We start from the raw sequence: 19,126 nt of genomic DNA, 5'->3' as shown, positions 1-19,126 counted from the left end.
ACTCCAAGCAAAGTTTATCTTCTTATCAAGTGGGATGCAAATTCAGAGAAAAGAGAAAGCCTGAGGTCATTTGATAGAGATTAAAATTCAAAGACTAGAAAAAATGAAAGACCAAAAAGGTAATGGCTGAATCAACATATACAAAATAGTAGCAGAAAAACATACTATCTCAAACTATATTCAAGACTCTCTATACATCTACAAGGCATGCAATTGGTCAAAACATTATACTCACTAATTTGTCCATTAGTTCTGGAAAACTATATTGTTCTGTTCCCTGCTATCCTCTACCAATTCTTCCTACTTCTTAGGAATCCTTCAGACTGCCACTCCATTAGTTGCACATCAAAATGAAATGAATTTGCCTCAACATAGTAAAGATTGCACTTGAGCATCAGGGTCCCAAGGAAAATAAATAATAAAAATAATAATTAAAAAAACACTGCATAGTGATAATCAGGAAAGGATATAATGCTTAGGAACAAAAGAATGTATTTCCTGTTGCCCTCCTGGACACGAGGCCCTCCAGCCCCAAAAGACAGCGACCTGCCTCTATCCTTCCAGGTCTAAATTCCCAATGTACTTATACTTAGCAGCATATACTGCTCCTCATTTAATAGGCAGCCTAAATGTCTTGGAATCCAAAGCCATGGAATGATGCAAAGTGAATAATAGCCACGTTTCATTTTAGGGTAAAAAGAAAAGGCATCAAACATAGGCATCCTAATTTGCTATGCTGTCCACATGACAACTGTGCTGTTGCAAACTACGTGTGATATTGTGAAGAAAAATATACATGTATATCATAGAGACATAAGTCACATGGACATTGACAGAAATGAAGTATTGCACAGCCCGTGCATGCTTACAGCTATAGGAAAGAGCAGAGCGTTTCCAAGCTTCTGCTCGCTCTGACACTCACAGACAAAATCTGCTCCATCTCACAGCAGAGAAAGATTGAGATGCCAGTGCTCACCGTGCCCTGCTGCACTCTACTAATGGCACTGGCCATTTCGGTTGCACAGCAGACATAAACAATGTGTGTATCCCTCCTGTCTCCATCCATCCATGCTGTCTTCTTGCTTCAAGCCCAACTCAGAGCTTTGTGCTGGACCAGAACAAAATATATGGTCAGCTGTATGATCCCTTTTGCCATCTCTGCTACACAGGAGAAAACATTTGGCAGAAAACTAGAGAAAACAGTTGAGGACAGAGATATCTTGATTGTGATGGGGAAAAAAAAAAAAAGAGAGAAAAGAGAGAGAGAAAATCAAAACTTTTAGCAGATATTTGCCATTAAATAAATAAATAAAGAATAATAATAAATTTAAAAAGCTTATAGCCTTTAAACGGCATTATCCTCCAGCTGCTACCTCAGGGATGCATTTATATTAGCATTTACTGCATTGCAGGGTTCATTTTAGGTTTAAATTTATTTTGCATCCATACTTGGAGTCTTGCTGTATTACTCAAGGTCTGCTGCAGTTGAAGTATTTTCCTTCCTATTGGAACAAAGGTCGAACACAGGAAAAGGTTAGCATTTTTCTTACCCCACCTGTGGTGGTGGCACCAGGCCCTCCTGCAGTTAGCACTCTGCACATACAAGGTACAAGCCCGATAGTTACGTGAACACTTTGGTCCTGAAACCTAACAGGTCACGGTTAATCAAACCCCAATTCTTTCCTCTTTGTGTCACATCAGACTGTAATACACAGCCTAAGTTTCCACAGGAAACTTGCCTCAGAATCCTATCAAATTATTCAAGATGAACAGGCTTTCATTTCTCTTCTCTGCCCAAAACAATACTAAAATGCCAATAATTAACATATATTTACCAAGGACTGGAAGTTGAACACAACTTCAAACTTTCACCAAAGAAAATGCCAGTAAATCAGAAAGTGATCTCCAAGGATTATACATACTAGGAGTGAGGAATTCAGTGAGAAAAAATCAGTGTTCAAAAATCTGCAGCCACAGTTATAGACAGAGCAGTGCTGCTGACTTTAATAACTTGACATCATGCTGTAGCCTCACTTTTTTTTTTTAAATTCACTATGAGGTCTAACTAGGGAAAAGAAAGAGGCATTTGCAGTCAGTGTAATTGATCATGTGGGTAGAATAATGCAGAAAATTTTGTGTTGTGCTGACACTCTTGAGCTCCTGACCCTGTCACTGCAACCACAGTGATTTGACCACTTCAGAGCTACAGTGGAAAAGATAAGATATGGTCTTGTAAAGTATCAAAGATCACAGTGATATATGTACATAACTGTCCAGCAGACCTTTCTGCATTTTCTACTTGATTCTGTATGCGTTCCTCTTCTGTATACACATGGGAACAAATACAGTGAATTGGCTGCCATATGTGCATACACATGCACGCACATATAGACACATTAATTCCATTTGTGCAGTCCTGTAATTGAACTGATATTCAAAATCAGTTCAATGTAAATGAATTCCTATAGTGTGTATTTGTTCAATCAGACAAATATGTCAGCTTAAATGGCTGCTTTTATATTTATCCCTTTGTGCTATGAATTATGCATATGCACATATTAGTAAGCTCTCTGTCTTTCCCTTCTATTAAGCTCTGGACTGCCCCCTTGGGAACTCATTATCTAATGAGTTTCACAAGGGCTTTATGCGACTCTCCCAGAATTGTTATTACATTGTACCTTCCCAGAAAGATTGTGATACTTTTCCCAGGCACCTACAGTTCAATTCACTGATGACTCTTTCATTGTCTAACAGCAGCGAGCATCTTTTCCTCTAAGACAAAGTAGTGAAATTGAGTTATCAGAAACACTACTGTTTTGTGGTTGTTGTTGTTGTTTTTCCCCAGGGAGAGACAGAGACATTAAACTGGCACTCGGATGGGTATTGCTGGAACAGCTTCAGCATTGTTCTTTCCTCCAGCAACGTGCTTCCACTTACTTTCCTGTCCTCAAAGCACGTTGCGGGTTTGCTCTTTCGTAACCAGCTTGGGACAGCAACTTCACCCGGCATCGGTGCTCAGCTATGTGGGAGACGAAAAGCTGCCAGAACACCGTTCTGGGGACATGCGTCTTGCCGACAGGCTGGGGCATGGTGAGAGCGCTTCCACAATCCCAACCCCATCCTCACCACCTCCGACGCCAACGCCATCCACAGCACGCCACAGGAGACCCCCTTTCCAGACCGGTAATCCTGAGGGCTGTGCCGCCTTCGTTCAATTTTTTATTATTACTTTTACTGTTATTATTTGTATTTTCTTGCTGCCGTCAAGTGACTAGGGGCCGGGCTGGGTGGCCCCAGGAGGGGCGCCCCTCGCGGGGCCCCGTCGCCCCCTGGCGGCCGCCGCGGGACGACCATCTGCAGCCCCCTCGGGGCCGGGGCAGTGGGGGACAAGGTGGGATTTGGGGAGGGAGAAGAGCTCCCTGCTCGGGGCGGCTGCTGCTTCAGAGGGTGGGGAAGCCCATTCTCGTGGTGTCTGGGCGGGGGGACAGCTCTCGGCGACTCAGTAGCCGGCGTGGGCTAGTAGTCCCGGGGGGGGCGAGGGCGGCGGGCAGGGGGCGGGCAGGGAGCCCTGCGTCAGCGCTGTGCAAACACCACCGCCCCTATTTAAGGGGCCGCCGCCGAGTCGTCCTCCAACTTCTTCTTGTCCCTGCCTGGGTGGGTACTCGGTGCTCTGCCTCGTTCCGTCCTCGGGACAGGTAAGGGGCGGCACGCACGCACGGAAATGGGGGGACAGGGTGGAACATACGCGGGAGTCGGGGTAAAACGAGGTCCCCGCGGAAAAGGGTGCAGAGCAGCAGTGGTGCGTAAGTACCAAACCCTGCCTGCGTACAGGACCTGTAATTGCTGCTCGCTGGAGGGGTGCTTTTTGTTCAGTGCCTGGGGATGCTGATCAGGGGTAGCTCATGGGTTGTGATTGTTTTCATGCCGGTATGTGGTGGGCAATCAAACTTCGTTTTCCCCTCCACTAAAATGAGGAGTATACTCGATATGCTATTCAAAAATGTAAACTATCAAAAAACCCCATATAGATGTTTTCATGGATATTTATAAATAGAAATTACCCTCATAGTGTTAAGTACTAGGTACCTCGTTTCTCCTCTTAGCAGACTAACTTGGGTGTTTCAAAAATACAATTTCAGCTTGTGTGATCAAATGATCTGGTAAAATGGCAGTCTTTTTCTTTAAGGAAGCAACAAAATTGTCTTATACTTGAATTCTCTGTTTTATATGAAAAAATATGGTTATATTGCATGTTATTTCTTACACAGCTTTCCTACCGCAGCTGTTAGATCAAATGATTGGGGTGTGTTAGATTTGTGTTTGTTTTTTTCTACTGTAACAAGGTTTTGTTTCTTCTTCCTTGTACACGAGACAAAACCTCTTGAACACTAAAGTTCAAACCAATTAAGGGTTAGAGAGTTTAGGCTCTTTGCAGAACTTGTCAAAATTAAGTATTTGTAATAGTGGATTTTAGTACAGTGGGAAAGTACAAGAATGTTTGAATCCTGAGACTTTTTTTTTTTTAAAGCTAGGTATAGCTCCCTTGTGTTTTACCGAAATGCAGCTTTGAAAAAAGAAAAGCAAGTAATAACTGAGTGAGTCAGGAAGACAGAATACATACACTGGAAGGGATAAAACCAATTCACTGTGGTACCTTCCTCTTACCAATAGATATTTAACTACTCCTGTGCATTTTGTCCAACTTCAGACAGATCCCACAGTTACCTGCAATTAAAAAAAAGTTTTCTCGGAAACCAGCACCTCCAAAGAAATTTGGGGGTGAGGATAACACATGATGTAATAAGTCTGGTCATTCTAACAGCCTGTCATTCCTTTTTCCTCCAGCAATGTACAGTGGTATATGCATCTGTGTGTTCCTTGCTGTGCTCTCTGTGAGTTCTTTTGGACAGCAAACTGGGGGCTCACACAATGACAACCTTCTGGCTGCTGAGCTTGAGCAGAGCTTGACAGAACATCACCGACATACCCGCGCCCCTTTGTCTACTGGCCCCCTGAAATCTGCGCCACGGCTGGATGGAAGCCTTGACCAAAGGGCTAGCATTGGAGCTTTGTTGGCCAAGTACCTTCAGCAGGCCAGAAAAGGTACTGGTTATGTGCTACTTCTGTATCCGTGGAATTTCCTTCAAAGATACCTAGATGTTAACTCTGTCATCATCTAACATGAATTACTAAATTGCTATAGAAGATAGGAAGTAGATTTTGCCTGGTTATTCCAGAACTAGAGACCATTCTTTTTCTCACCTACTGTAAAATTCCTCAAAAGAAAAAAAAATATACACACACATACAATGTGTGTATGTATGTATATACATATATAATTAGTACCATTTCCTATTAGATTTTCAGTCCCAGGTAGCCTTTGGACAGAATCTGGCAATTACTTAAAACCTCTATGGCGCTGATTCTGTAACAAGGACATGAGGTCCTTGTACAATGATACAGTATTGGAATTAAAGGATTTGAATTATTTTGAGATTCATTAGTCACTTGAGGAAACAATTGTATTACTAATGTGAGCTAACAAGAGCAGGTGAAGCAGTTTCTGACGTCTTACAGTGCATGTTTTACATAGGCAAAAACACATGCCATGTATATGTATACAGAACATGATAGATCAAAACCATTGCCCACTGCAACTCCTCACAAGAAAGAACTTTTGAACTCTCTCATCTCTGTACTGCTTTGTACCGGAATACAGTAGCACCATGGGCAACCTAACTGCTGTGTCCTCCAAGAATGACTACAAACCCCAGGAAAAGCCACTGTGCAACTTAAAGGGTTAAACATCTTGTTTACTTGCAATAGCTTCACTCCCATCTATCCCCTTGTACTGCAGGGAAGTAAGATACAGAAATAGAGCTTAAACTTGGGAAGCAGTAATTAGGATAACCTGTGCATATAGACACTGAGAATTTAACTCAGTTCCAGTCCCAGGCTGTGTTTAGGATGAAATTCACTTTATTTATACAAGCAACAGTTTTCTTTTCCCTTGTCTCTCTATACAACCCTATGTAGATAATTTAATCCTCTCTTCCTGATAGCCTCGCTGCTGACCTCTGTTATAGGCAGAATCCCATTCTTATTTTGGTGGTGGTTTACAATTAAGAGATGTCACATGCATTTTATGCATTACATAGGCTGCCATATGCATTCATCCATGTACCTAAGAGGGCCAAATCAGAAACAACAGAAAAATAACCACTTCTAATATATTCTGAGAGACTTCATCTCATGTTACCAATTTTCACAATATCTATTAAAGAAATTAATTTTAGCATTTCACATGATCTAGTGGAAAGACAATTCAGATACAAAACTCTGTGCTACAGTTAAAGCTGTTACTGAATAAGAATCTTGCAGCAGGAGTCAGCACAGCAGAACCCTCCTTACGTTTGTCCTGTATATTCCTTGGCACCTTCCTGCAAGGAAACTGAACTTCTCATTCTAGTTTATGTAGCCATTATATTCTCTTAAATATTTGGCTGACATTTCCAAATAGCTCAACCACATGAAGTGTATGGCAAGGGGTGGACGCCTTCCTAGTACAGAAGAGAGAAGATTCACAGGGACAAAGCAGAAGAAAAATACGAAAAAACTTATAACAATGCATACAGTTGCCAATCAACTGCTTTCCCGTCAACACATTATGTTATGTTCTCATTTAACATAAAGGTTCAGGGCAACACTTCAAAAATCTCTGAAGAACACTCGCAGCTCCTGCACTAGTCACTTTTAACCTGTACAAGCCATAACACTCACTAGAAAATTCCATCCTGGGGAAAAGGGAGTCTGCATTTTCTGGGGTTAGCTATTACCAGTGATAGCATCTGTCCTTGTGATTAATAGGCTAATTTGGGTCAATATTTCCAGTTAAAACAGGGAGAGTTAAATTCTCCCAAGAGGCTGCAGCTAGATGGCAGCCCTGTAGTCAAACTGCTACAATTTTGAAGCTGTTTGCTCTATGTTGATTCTACAGTATCCATGGGACATCTCTGGTGATTTAAGGAAAAGTAAGGTACTCTTAAGGAATTCATTTGACTGTTTATGACCCCTAGCTTTCAATTCACTTCATGTGCAGGCTTTCAGCATGAATCCAGCGCTGTGTAGCTGAGACAGGTGCATCGCTGATCTGTCCTCTGCAGAGCCCTTTTCAGGCCAGACCATAATGGCACCAGGGGAGTGCTTACAACCTGCAGGTCACTGCAGGCTCAGACATCTCTTTAATAGCAGTTTCTGAGTGATGGTCCTGCAGTATCCTAGCCCTGTCTGGTGCCAAGAAACCATTCTCATCAACTTTGTGTTCTGAATGATGCTTGTGAATATAATGGGTTTTGAGGCTTTAAGGGTAGACAAACATACTTTCATAGAATTGTTTTGTCATTTTGTTTTAGGTAAATGTCTTTAGCATGTTTGTTTTCTTTTTGTGGTCCATTTACCTCTCCTATCCCTCTACTACTAACAAAAACTTTGCATTTCTTTGATGCCCTGAACAAGGGTGATAGAAAGGCTATGGCAAGATCAAAGATCAGCATCCCACCCTGCTGTGAAAAGAGTTATGAAAACTTTATAAAGGCAGTGAAAATATCACTGAAATAGTAATAAGCCCTGTGTAATTTCAGCATTAAACACCTCTAGCTGTGAATTCCAGGCACAACGTTCTGAATTTCAGGACTATCCCCACTTCTTTATGAAACCTGGAATTCATAAATCTACAACTCTTGTTACTTAATTTGCACTATAGGAGCTCCTATACTTACATATATGGCTCTTCAAGTAGTACAGGACTATAGGGAGGTCCTGGACTTTCCTTCTCTAGTGAAATAGGAAATAAAATTTCCTATTCCTTTGCAGCAGCCAGGAGCAGAAAGAGATGAAAATAATCCGTGTTTTTTTTTTTTTTTTTTTTTTTTGAAAAAAAAAAGAATGTCAGAACATTACCCATAACATTCTGTGATATTTTCCCCAGTGATATAACAGCAGTGTTACGTGATCTGTATAAAGTCAAGCAGTTTCAGTTATTTCATGCAGACATCTGCTAACAAATACAAAACACTCAGAAATGGATGAAAGTATGTCTACTTACTCTCTCCACTCCCACACTTTTTCATTAGGTCCCACTGGAAGGCTCTCAGTTATGGGAAACAGGGTACAGAGTATCGATCCTACGCACAGGATAAATGACAGAGACTACATGGGCTGGATGGATTTTGGACGCCGCAGTGCTGAAGAATATGAGTACTCCTCCTAAAGAACAGCAGACTATAGCAACAGGAAAAAAAAAATCACACTCCTATGTCTGTACAGAAAGAAAAAATAATTTGTTGTCCTCTTTAAATTAGTGTTTTAAATTATATCATGTATTTGATGTAAATTTGTCTGTAAGATTATACAATGCAATATATACATATGCAGAATTTTCCAGAAAATGTTTTCTTTCTTTTGTGGTTTCTCATACACCAATATTATATTAAAATGATTTCACTTATTCCGTCTTGTTCTGTCACCGCATGTTGCTGGGTGTCTTACTATAGAGGCAGGAAAATGCCTTCATTCATTCATTGTACATATTCCGTGTGTTAAGTAGTCAGACAAATGAACCACTTTATAGAAAAATCTTGTCACAGTAGTGGTGAGCTCTCTGAGGAGAACCTGTCCAAAACCAAACACAACAGCACAATGCTACCAGAAAAGGCCAGCTGTCTTCATGGTAACCCCATCTGTAAAGGACTGAGTTATATACCCAACCTATGTGTTTGTGGCAAACAGTCAACAGTGCTAAAAACTAGAAGAAAAAGACGAATGATGCCAAAATGCTTCACCTTCTTGGCTTATTTATTTTATGTTGTGAACTAAATGTGAAAGTTCTGCTGATGGCTGCGAATCATGGAATAAACAGACCATTCCCTGCTGTGTGGTGAGCTAAGCCTTCATTTGGGGATGGCAAGGAGAGCTGTGCCAAGGGAGCAGAGGAGGCTTCTGAGGGAAGGGTGAGGTACTGGAGACAGCAAATCACCATGTTAAAGAGAAATGGGGTGATCCCAGTTACTGAACCCAGAGGCAGCCTGCAGGCTGCAAAAGGTGTTTCAGGTGTGTGCACCTCCACCCCAAGTAACACCTCCAGCAGCTACCGGCTCTGCTGCAGCAGCAGGTTCACACAGCCCAGGAATTCCCTTTGCTGCAAAAGGAGGGGGCTTTGAACGGCGTAACGCAGAATTTCCACCAAGTGCATGCGTTAACTATAACATGAGTGCATGTTTTACATTTTGAACATCAGGTGTTTGCCAAAGGAAGAAGGCAGGAAAACACCTCAGTAGTGTGTTCTGTAGCAGATAATAGACACTACAGAAAACATTTATACTAAAATAAAACTCTACCAAAATAAAACTCTACAAAGGTTGGGGGAAACAAGCAGTTATGCCAACTACTGAACACAGCAAAAATAAAAACATTTTTGAGGAGCTGTTCCTAACAGAAGCCAAGAGACAAGACACTATTGTAGAAATGTGCAATGCAAAAGAGACTTCAACAAGTGGTAACAGAATTTTCTTTCTCAGTAACCCCAAATCTCCCATTCTGTGGATCTCAACTTGAGAAAATGAAAGTACTTTGCCATACAAAATTTTCTTCCTCTCAGGGCCCCTTTAGACAAACTCCTTCCAGTCTGCCTTTTCTCCTTACTTCCTTTCCAAACGTAATGAGTCTCTAAATACGTGAATTTTCTCCTCAGTGTTGATCATTGCCCATGGGAAAACTGTCCAAAGTACCATTTTTTTCTCAAAATTTTACAAGAGATTAAAAGCAGTTAATCGACTATTGCTTAAAATGAGGAAAATACAAATTAATCTAAAAATGAGTAGATTGAAGCATTTCCCACTGGAGTGCTGTTTCTTTACAAGTAGCATTTACTTTGCTCTCTCCTCTCCTCGACTCTCCTCGACTCTCCTCGACTCTCCTCGACTCTCCTCGACTCTCAAGTCTACATGACTCTTGGGTGTAACTTCTTACAAATGATAAAAGATTCTCAAGAATGACAAAAAGATTCTCAAGATGAGAATCTTGATGCTGTACTAGTGCTGCTCAGCAGTAGACAAAGCATTGGTGTGATCTCAGTGCTATTCTAGCTACAAGCGCAGAGCACAGTACTCTATGGGCCACTGCAGGGAAAGTTAATTCCATCCCAGCCAGATCTAGTACGCTTAACTATCATTGTTAACAGCTAAAATGTGTATATAAAGACAGTTACGGTGTTTGCACAAAGCTTATGAAATTACTACAATATTAAATGATAAAAGATGACAGTGCATCATATTACTCACATTGCTAAGTATATCAGAGCCAAGGAGAGAGATAAAGTCTAGCACGTTTCCTGGTACCATTTTCACCTGTACCAACCTGCACTCTCCTACATAATGCCAGAATACAGTTCAAGAGATAGCATGTACCAACAGCCACTCCAGATAAAATTCCGTTATGTCTGTTCCCCTTCTCCACTACATAGCCATCAACAGGCCTTCGTGACACCATACAGTCATAAAACACATACCTAATTTTTGTTCTAATTTCTGTTCTAATTTTTGTTCTATTTTATTAAATCCCCACTCTAATATAGTCTGAGAGATGTATTGCAGTTCAGTATAGATTTAGGAAAAAAAAAAAAAAAAAAAGTCAAAGAAAATTGAAGTTTTGTCTCAGCTGCCAGGGCATCATATGGTTCCTGGATATGAACAGCTTGCCACTAGGAGCAGAAAGCAACCTCTGGCCCTAAATCATTTGGCAATACAAACACAACCAAAGAAAATTAGCACGTGTCCACAGTTATAAGCACCCATGAAAACAATGCCCTGTTCAGAAAAGTTCACAGAAAATCTACTCCATATACAACAAAACACAGAAAACTACCCAATACCTTATAACAAATGTAAGATAAATACAAAAATAAATTGTAATTGAATTCACAGATAAATATCAAAGTGAGAATTACAATATTCCACAGAACAGGGTTGGCAAGTTTGAGACAATGTACTTCCCCTTTACTTATGATTTATATTACATTACGGTCCTGGATAATCCTAGTACATTAGTACATTCCAAGCTACAGAGAAGCTAAAACGGCTGCTCATCTTGCCAGTATGCCCATTTTATTCATTAGAAGACAGATATACTTATTTTACAGGTAAAAAATGGACCAAGGAGAAATCTGTTTAAATGTTCCAGGCCTTTTTTATCCATTAATTCTGCTGTCTGGGGATTGTTATTGTCATCTTAGACTCTTCTTCATGCTGTTTAATTTCTTATGCATTGGATGCTAATGACTTCTTTGGACATTAGATTTTCTAAGGTATAAACATTACCATTACTGTAATAAGTTGAAATTTATTCTATGAGTCATCCTGCTGAAGTCATTTATTTCATAAGCAAAAAGAAGAAATCATTCTGGACCTACTAGTAAAAAGTGTTAGATTGGTAGATTTGTCAGATTGAAACTGAAAGCAACTGAAAGGCACCAGGGGTGATACACTCCAAATAGCAGTGGACCCTCTGCCCTGTCACTGTAAGGTGGAGCGGGAGGGGGAAGGGGTGGCTAAGAGATGGGGAGGAATGAAACAGGTCCCTGCTTAGCATTGCAGGCAAGCTCTCTCTCTCCCTACCTCGCCTTTGCAGGTGCCCTAAAACAATAGGTTTGCGATTCTGGAACTTGAGGGATGGGTAAATGAGGATGTGGTGGAAGGTCCACCCAGAAGGTTGTCTAGGTCAAAGCAATTGACTCCACGTATCAAGACTGCTTCCACTGTTATAAATGAAGTCTCAACTCAATCTGAATTTAGTAATATTTATAAAAGACAAGTAAACAGCGCTGGGAGCGTGGGGAGTCTATGCTCTACCAACACGCACACATGAACATCGAACCTTCTAAATATCCAGTACATTGCTTTTACATACTAAACCCAAGTATGCCTATACATATATACAATCAGAAAAGGCAACAAACAATCCTTTAAGTCTATTACTATCAATGTCCATGACCAGGTGTCGTGGTTTAATCCGGCCGGCATCTAAACACCACGCAGCCGTTCGCTCACCCTCCCCCCTCCCTCTCTGGGACGGGGGAGAGAAATGGAAAGTGAAGCCTGTGAGTTGAGATAAAGACAGTTTAATAAGACAGGAAAATAATAATAATAACAATAACAATAACAATAATAATAATAATAATAATAATAATAATAATAATAATACAATGATGATAATAGTACTACTACTAATAATATGTACAAACAAGTGATGCACAATGCAATTGCTCACCACCCGCTGACCGATGCCCAGCCTAACCCCAAGCAGTCCAGCCCCCTCCCCCGGCTAGCCACCCCTATATATTGTTTAGCATGACGTCAGATGGTATGGAATACCCCTTTGGCTAGTTTGGGTCACCTGTCCTGGGTCTGTCCCCTCCCAGCTCTTACTGCACCCCCAGCCTGCCTGTTGGCAGGACAGAGCAAGAAGCTGAGATGTCCTTGGTTTAGTATAAGCACTGCTCTGCAACAATTAAAACATCGGGGTGTTATCAGCACTCTTCTCATCCTAAACCAAAACACAGCATTCCACCAGCTACTAGGAAGAAAATTAACTCTGTTCTAACTGAAACCAGGACACCAGGGGAGCATAGTTGGCCTGGTTGGAATGCTCCCATATCTTCTATGACTTATAACAGTCTCCATTTTCCATTCCTTTTCTTCATTACAAACACCAGAGAATTCCAGGGCTAGTCGTGGGAACAATATGTCTTGCTTTAGGTTTTTAAGCAACTCAGTCTTCGGGCCTTATGTATCCTATTCTTCCCGGATCGAAGAAAAGCATACCCATCTCCTTTTCAAGGCCAATAGGACCTGGATCAAGAGGCACGTCCAGGTCAGCAGGGAGCAGAACAGCAAAAGCCTTCGATGGCTGTAGCAGCAAAAGAGCCAATGGTGTAGCAGTCGGATCAGTAAAGGAGCCCGAAGCTCCCTCACTATCTGGCAAACCACACGTTTCTGACTGTGGTCCCACATGGCTCTTTAAGGCCTCAGAGATTGCTCGCCAGGTGCCCAGCAATCCCACTGCAACCTTGTCATTTCTAGTTGCAGAGTCCCACACCTTGACCTCAGTTTGGTTCCATATTTCAGGAATAAGCTGTAAGGCTACCAGGACAGTCTTTGTTTTTAAGGACGTGATTCCTCATAATGCGCAGCTGCTTACCAGTGAGGGGCAGTTGTGTGCGCGGGTCCACTTCTCTCAGCTTGAGCTTCTTTCCTGCTCTGGTGTGCCTATTTCCAGTGACTTTCTGTATGAGCTTCTCTGAGCAGTTTGGTGAGTTTGGCCGAACCTATCTTCACGAGGCGATCAATGTGCCTGTTCCCATCCTGGTCCCTGTTCTGCTAGCCTGTCCCTATTCATTCCTTTTTCCTGCTTATTTATTGATGACATAACTTCATTACATTGCGTTGCCTTTTTTCATCTTGAGGGCAGGCTCCCCTCTTATACCCTTCTCCCCACAGCAGTCCTTTTCAAAAACAATTTCTCATTGTTCAAACGACTTCGCCCAGCAACAGCAAACACCCAGAAACTTCCATGCCTTAACGGCTGGAGAACAAGCAACCCTCCAACCCGAGACTGCATGGAGTCTCCTGAATCACCCTTCTTTGTTCCCTCTAAACATTTTTACATTCCTGATGGCCTCATCGTTATGAGTCTGATGTTTTCATCAACCATGGGGCTTGCCGATCCCCATGGCCACACTCCCACATCTCCCCCTTCTTTCTAATATCACCCATTTTCTCGACACGAATTATTATGCCATATATCACATTAAGGACATGGTTTAATACGTGACAGTGATGGGAGGGTGATGGTTGGACTAGGCAATCTTGGAGGTCTTTTGCAAGCTTTATGGTTCTGTGGGTCTGTGATTTAAAACTGATACCAAAACAGCAATTCCAGCCGCTACGGAGCTTACGGCACCCAACCCACAGGCGTGCTCTGCGCACCCTCCCTGAGGCCCCCGCCCCCCTTGCGGCCGCCAAACCCCCTCAGAGCCCCCGGCCCCTCCCCTCAGCGCCTCGGGGACAGCGGGGCGGGCGGGCTGCGCATGCGCCTCCTCCGGCGGGCCACCACCCGCGTGGAGGCGGTGGGCGGGGCGGGAGAGGGCGGGCTCGCTGAGGGGGCGGGGCTATGAGGAGCCCCCGCCCCGTGCCGGGCCCCGCCCAGTGCCGGGCCCCGCCCCGTCAGTCCGGCGCCGGCCCGCGGCGGGGCCGCAAGTTGCCCGGGACGGCGGCGGCGGCGGCTCTGCGGGGCTCGGTTCGGCCCGGCCCAGCCCGGCCCGCGGGGAGGGGGGGACGGCCGTTGGCACGGAGCTCCCCCGCGGAGGGGACCGGGGGCTGCCGGGGTCCGAGGGGATGCGAGCTGCGGGCCGGCCCCGCCGCGGCGTGGCGCGGGGGAGGTCGGGCCGGGCCCTGCGGCGCTGAGGAGCTGGAGCCCCGTCCCGTCCCGCCCCGTCCCGCCGGCCCGGAGCCGCCCGGGATGGATCATTTCTGTCAGCAGGTGCAGCAGAAGGACGTGGGCCGCAGGCTGCAGGTCGGGCAGGAGCTGCTCGAGTACCTGCGCGACCCCGCGGCGTCCCCGGACGTGGAGCAGGACCCGCAGCGTCTCGACAAAGTGATCGACGAGCTGGCGGCGTGGGTCAACTCCAGCAACTTCAAGGTGCGGGGCGGGGAGGGGCCGGGGCGCTCCTTGGCCACACGGACAGGCCGGCGTCTGGCCCGGCCTCCAGCCCTTCCTCCCCCGGAGAGTCGGGAATCTGGCCTGGCTTTGACTAACACTTCTCGCTTTCTGTTCCTTTTATCGTTGCCTGAACATGGCAGCACATTCCCTCTTGGGGGACACCCCCCCAACTGTTCCCTTAGCCTGAAATAGCATAGCTATAACATAGCTAGTAATTCTTTTTTTGCTACCCCTCCCATTCCCTTCCCGTGCTGGGCTCTCTGCTTGGTGTAACGTTTCCTGGGATTCCCAGGATTTCCTGCAGGCCCTAAAGAGTGCTGTTTCACTGTGTTCGTATTTCTCTCTGCTTAATGACTGAATTGCTTCTTCGGGTTCCAGTTGTAAATTTAAAGTTTTTCTATCGCCTTTAGGTGACTTTGTCATAGACGAGAAGTTACACGGTATTTTTATAGCTACCCGATGATGACTCATGTTTGGCTTTTTTTCCTGGTGCGCTTTTGGCTGACATACAGGAAAACAGTATTTACGGTGGACACGTGGGAGAGTAATATTTGTCAATTTTTCTGCTGTTGGTCAGCCGATAACGATAGACAATGTAGCTTTATTACCAGGGACGATCGCATTCGTCTTAGTGCTTTTACTTTTTTTTTTTTTAACATTTGCTGCTGTATGTAACTGTCGCTGGTCTGCACTCCCGTCATCTGGTGGCGGTGTTGATCTGTAGTGCCGAGCTCAGGTCTGGCAGCAGGACAAGAGCCACCCTTCCTGCTGCGCAGAGTCCCAGAGTTGCTGTCTTGTCTCCTAAGACAGTTGTCCTTAAGACCTCTGGACTTAGTGCATGGCGTTTATGGTATTTTTTTTTTTCCTATTTCTGTAATCTCTGGAGGAAAGCATAGGAACACCTTGCAAAGGCAGTGTGTTCGTGAAATATTTATTTTTACTCCTTAGATTTGACAATGCTGTGTACTTGGCAGTGTTTGCACATAGCACTTCTAAGTTTGAGGCCTGAAAATGATCAGGCTCAGCTGTATTTGCATGTATCTCACTTTTTTTTTTTTTTGAGCAAATTTGTTCCTAAAGGTCAGGTTAGTTACAGTAGTTACAGGGAGTAATGTGGGTTGGATAGAGATGATTTACTTGCTTTTGAATTCTTAATCTGAGGATAGTTGTTGGCAGTTGATAAATGTCAAAGCTAGGCAAGTTATTTTAAAACATCCTTAGGTGTAAAGAGGAACTGTTTAGTCACTTTTCTCAGTAGGATAACATAAAAGTTGTTTCCTGCACTTTAAATTAATGAAATTGGGAATTGAAAAGGAAATGTCAAGATGTTGCGGTGGTCGTTTCTTTTTATCTTTGTAAAGCAAGTCATTCTGCTTGCTGTTGATGCAAGGTAATAGTGATGTTGGCTGTTAGGACTGCACAACAAAGAAGGAATGTACAGTAAGCCAGATAACCTCATATTTTGACTGAGGCTTGGGAAGGTTATTATAAAATCTTATAATTTATAATTGTAATTCTTATTATATAACAATTATAATTCTATAAGTAGATTTCTATAAATTATGATGATTATCATAATTCTTATTATATTCTTACAGTCTCCTTTTCTGTGTGTCACCTGTTGGTGGCTATTTATGCATACAAAACTGCATTTTAAAGCGTATTGTACATGCAGTATTAATGGCAACAGCACGAGGTGTTGGATGTTTTGTTTGCAATCAGTTCCAGTGTCCCTGTCTATGATGGTGTTGTTTGGCATCTGATGTTTCCAAATGAAAATAAGGAATATTCTGGGGAACATCTAAAATTCATATTTCATCTTAAACAAGCATGGATGTTGCATGCAGTGGGACTTGATCTTCGTAGCTCCCTTCCAAGTGAAGTATCCTGTCCGATGTTTAACTGCTAGGTCTTAGTTTGTTGGTAAGCTCAGGGCCTGAATGATGACAGAAGATAATGAGTGTCACAGGCTTGTATGTATTCTCGAGACAAGTATTTCAGTAGACTTTGTTTTTAATTATGGTATTTCTGTTGATTTGTTGGATGCCTTTTTGTCTGCTGAGGAATAAGTATTCCTAGAAAATCCTACTTACCATCTTTCTTCCTATGTTGTCTTGGAGGTCTTCAAAGTCCTGAAGTAATTAATCCCTCCCAGTTTGCATGGCAGTTTAATTGGGTGATGGTTATGGCTGGCAATTCGCTTATTTGTCAGAACTGCTGAGCTAGATGAACCGGAGTTACAAGCAGGGGATATTTAGAGAAAGTTACAAGAAGGTGCATTATTTTCTTGGAGGTGACAGGTATGGATAATGAGGCAGTAACTAACATAACTTGCCCTGGACAGGCTATATTTTTTCCCACTCTACCGAGTGGGAAACTTCAATTCTTCTACATGAAGTGCTCCATCTGAACATCCTGAAAAAGAAGAGAGATCTGGGAGCTCTTGGTTCTTCTCTGTGCAATGTCTGAGAAGACACGACATCCTATGAGAGTTTCTGCCTCAAGTAACCACAAGGAGAGGAACAGGAGGAAATAGGAACAGAAGGGCTGATTTGGCAGACTTGGTAACGAATGAAAAGAGATGAGGGGTTCAGTAAGAAAGTGTGGACTTGTTATCAGCAGGGTTGAATTAAGAGGTTGAAATCTTTTTGCTACAAGTTTAATAGTGCTTTTGCTTTTTGGAAGTTTGCAGCTATTTATAGCAGTTTAGTAAGCAAAACTCAACCGGTAGTTCCAATCTATTAAAGCTGATCAGGAAAATGTCTGTGTTCATCTTTCTCATTGGAGAGGAGAGCAGTTACCAGTTGGAGCTGCTGACAAATCAGTAAGGTGAGATTAAGAACATGCATTGATTCAGCTATGAATGGCATGGAGTGAACGTTTGTTGCAGAACACTGCAAGCCTCCTAGAGAGGGAGATGAGCTGTCATCCCAGGCTGTCTGTAAGGGGTGTCCTGGGGACTTGAATTGGGGTGTCCACTGTGCAACCAGCGATGTAGCAGCTTCCAAAGATGCTCGGAAACTTGTCAACACCAGGGAATACCCAGAAGAGGTGCACAATTAAAGCTTTTCATTTCGGACCTCATTACAATCACAGAGTTGCCCACTGAACTGGAAATCGTTTGCCTAGCATTCTGGTGCTATGATTTGTTTTAATATACAGTGGCTGTGACTTTGATTTGTTGCTGCAACCTAAAAGTTTTTCATGATTTTGTGTTTTTTAAATGGCCGTTTTCCCAACACTGCCAACAATAGTGGGGGAAAAATGAAGGGGAATGAATTAATGAATTCTGATTATTTTATTTTTTTAAAGAGGAGTTGGATGCAGAGTATTGAGAGTTGGCTTATGGCATTACTTCACTGTTATTCATTTTCCTCAGACTTAGAAATACCTGTCAGACTCAGAAAACCGGAGCAGTGATAATATTTGTGATAATACTTCTGGGTATCTTGAAGCAGTGAACTGATGACTTCTTGAGTGTCCCATCCTTTTATTACTGACATATATAATCACTGGCTTTATGGGACTAACCTGGATGTTCTTCTTGATGAATATATGAGAATAAAACATCACTGGTCTTGTGTCAGAGCAGTAGATTATTTTTTCCATGTGTTTTTTTGCAAAGCAGGTTTCAGTAATGAAGGAGAAATTGGAATGGCAATTAAGCAAAAAGGCTATGTAACAGCCAGAACCACCGGTGAGTGAGGTGGGAGCTGAAGTTGAAAGGCATTTGAACAAAAAGGAGTGAGCAGCAGTGATGCAGAGTGGAGACAGAGGACCAGGTCAGAATATGAGAAAAAATGTCTCAGGGTACATAAATGAATGCCACACGGGAGTCGCTGCCATGTGCCTGAACCACACACATTTCAACCATACATGGAAAACGTCTCTTAACACCACATGTGTGGACAAGGCTATTGCTCCTGGATGCCTGAACGTGTTCAGGCCTCGTGCCTGAACACGTGTAGCCACCACACACCTGAACATGCATGTAGCTGCCACATGCCTGAACAGGCGTCAGCATGGGGGTAGCTGCCACACACATGAACATGGGTGTAGCCACATGTTTGAACACACGTTACTGCAACAGGCTTCCACAGACATGAATGCTTGTGTTACTGCCACAGGCAGAATCATGTGTTGCTGACGCATCCATGAACAGGCATGTGGCCGTCACACAGCAGAACACATGAGAACATGAGTGTTCCCAATACACACTTCAACACATGTAAACATGTCTTGCCACTGAATGGTTCCACATGTGTGAACACGTGTTGCCACCACATGCCTGGACATGCGTGAGCATGTGTTGCCACTTCAGAAGTGAACAGGCATGTTGCAGCCACACACCTCC

At 43.2% G+C, this 19,126-nt stretch overlaps 2 protein-coding genes across 11 annotated transcripts in view; both read left to right on the top strand.

Annotated features, from left to right (window-relative positions):
- Positions 1-2,780: 2,780 nt before the first annotated feature.
- Positions 2,781-8,931, top strand: CCK (cholecystokinin). 2 transcript variants are annotated; one of them, XM_032182884.1, is made up of 4 exons: positions 2,781-3,183; positions 3,609-3,695; positions 4,846-5,103; positions 8,133-8,931. In XM_032182884.1, the coding sequence occupies exons 1-4, from the start codon at positions 2,877-2,879 to the stop codon at positions 8,267-8,269; spliced, it is 789 nt and encodes a 262-aa protein (XP_032038775.1). In that variant the 5' UTR covers positions 2,781-2,876; the 3' UTR covers positions 8,270-8,931. The 2 variants fall into 2 exon arrangements, with proteins under 2 accessions (XP_032038775.1, XP_032038776.1); XM_032182885.1 differs by lacking the exon at positions 3,609-3,695 and having other exon boundaries at positions 2,782-3,183.
- Positions 8,932-14,536: 5,605 nt separating this feature from the next.
- The window catches only part of LOC116485357 (transmembrane protein 170B-like), a 40,435-nt gene continuing 35,845 nt past the window's right edge, over positions 14,537-19,126 (top strand). For all 9 annotated transcript variants that reach the window (XR_004252866.1, XR_004252864.1, XR_004252865.1 and 6 more), the window contains exons 1-2: positions 14,537-14,751; positions 18,401-18,554. The gene's annotated coding sequence lies outside the window, so the exon portion shown is untranslated. The remainder of the gene's footprint in view (positions 14,752-18,400; positions 18,555-19,126) is intronic.

This window comes from Aythya fuligula, chromosome 2, assembly GCF_009819795.1.
Source record: "Aythya fuligula isolate bAytFul2 chromosome 2, bAytFul2.pri, whole genome shotgun sequence".
Classification (NCBI taxonomy): Eukaryota; Metazoa; Chordata; class Aves; order Anseriformes; family Anatidae; genus Aythya; species Aythya fuligula.
The sequence above is the reverse complement of the archived record's forward strand: the minus strand, read 5'-3'. Positions and strand labels throughout refer to the sequence as shown.

Bases quoted from the DNA above. Each gene is read 5' to 3' on its own strand.
- CCK (XM_032182884.1), top strand. From the start codon at position 2,877: ATGGGTATTGCTGGAACAGCTTCAGCATTGTTCTTTCCTCCAGCAACG. The intron at 3,184-3,608 runs GTAATCCTGAGG...CCCCTATTTAAG, and splicing joins GAGACCCCCTTTCCAGACCG to GGGCCGCCGCCGAGTCGTCC. The intron at 3,696-4,845 runs GTAAGGGGCGGC...TTTTTCCTCCAG, and splicing joins TCGTTCCGTCCTCGGGACAG to CAATGTACAGTGGTATATGC.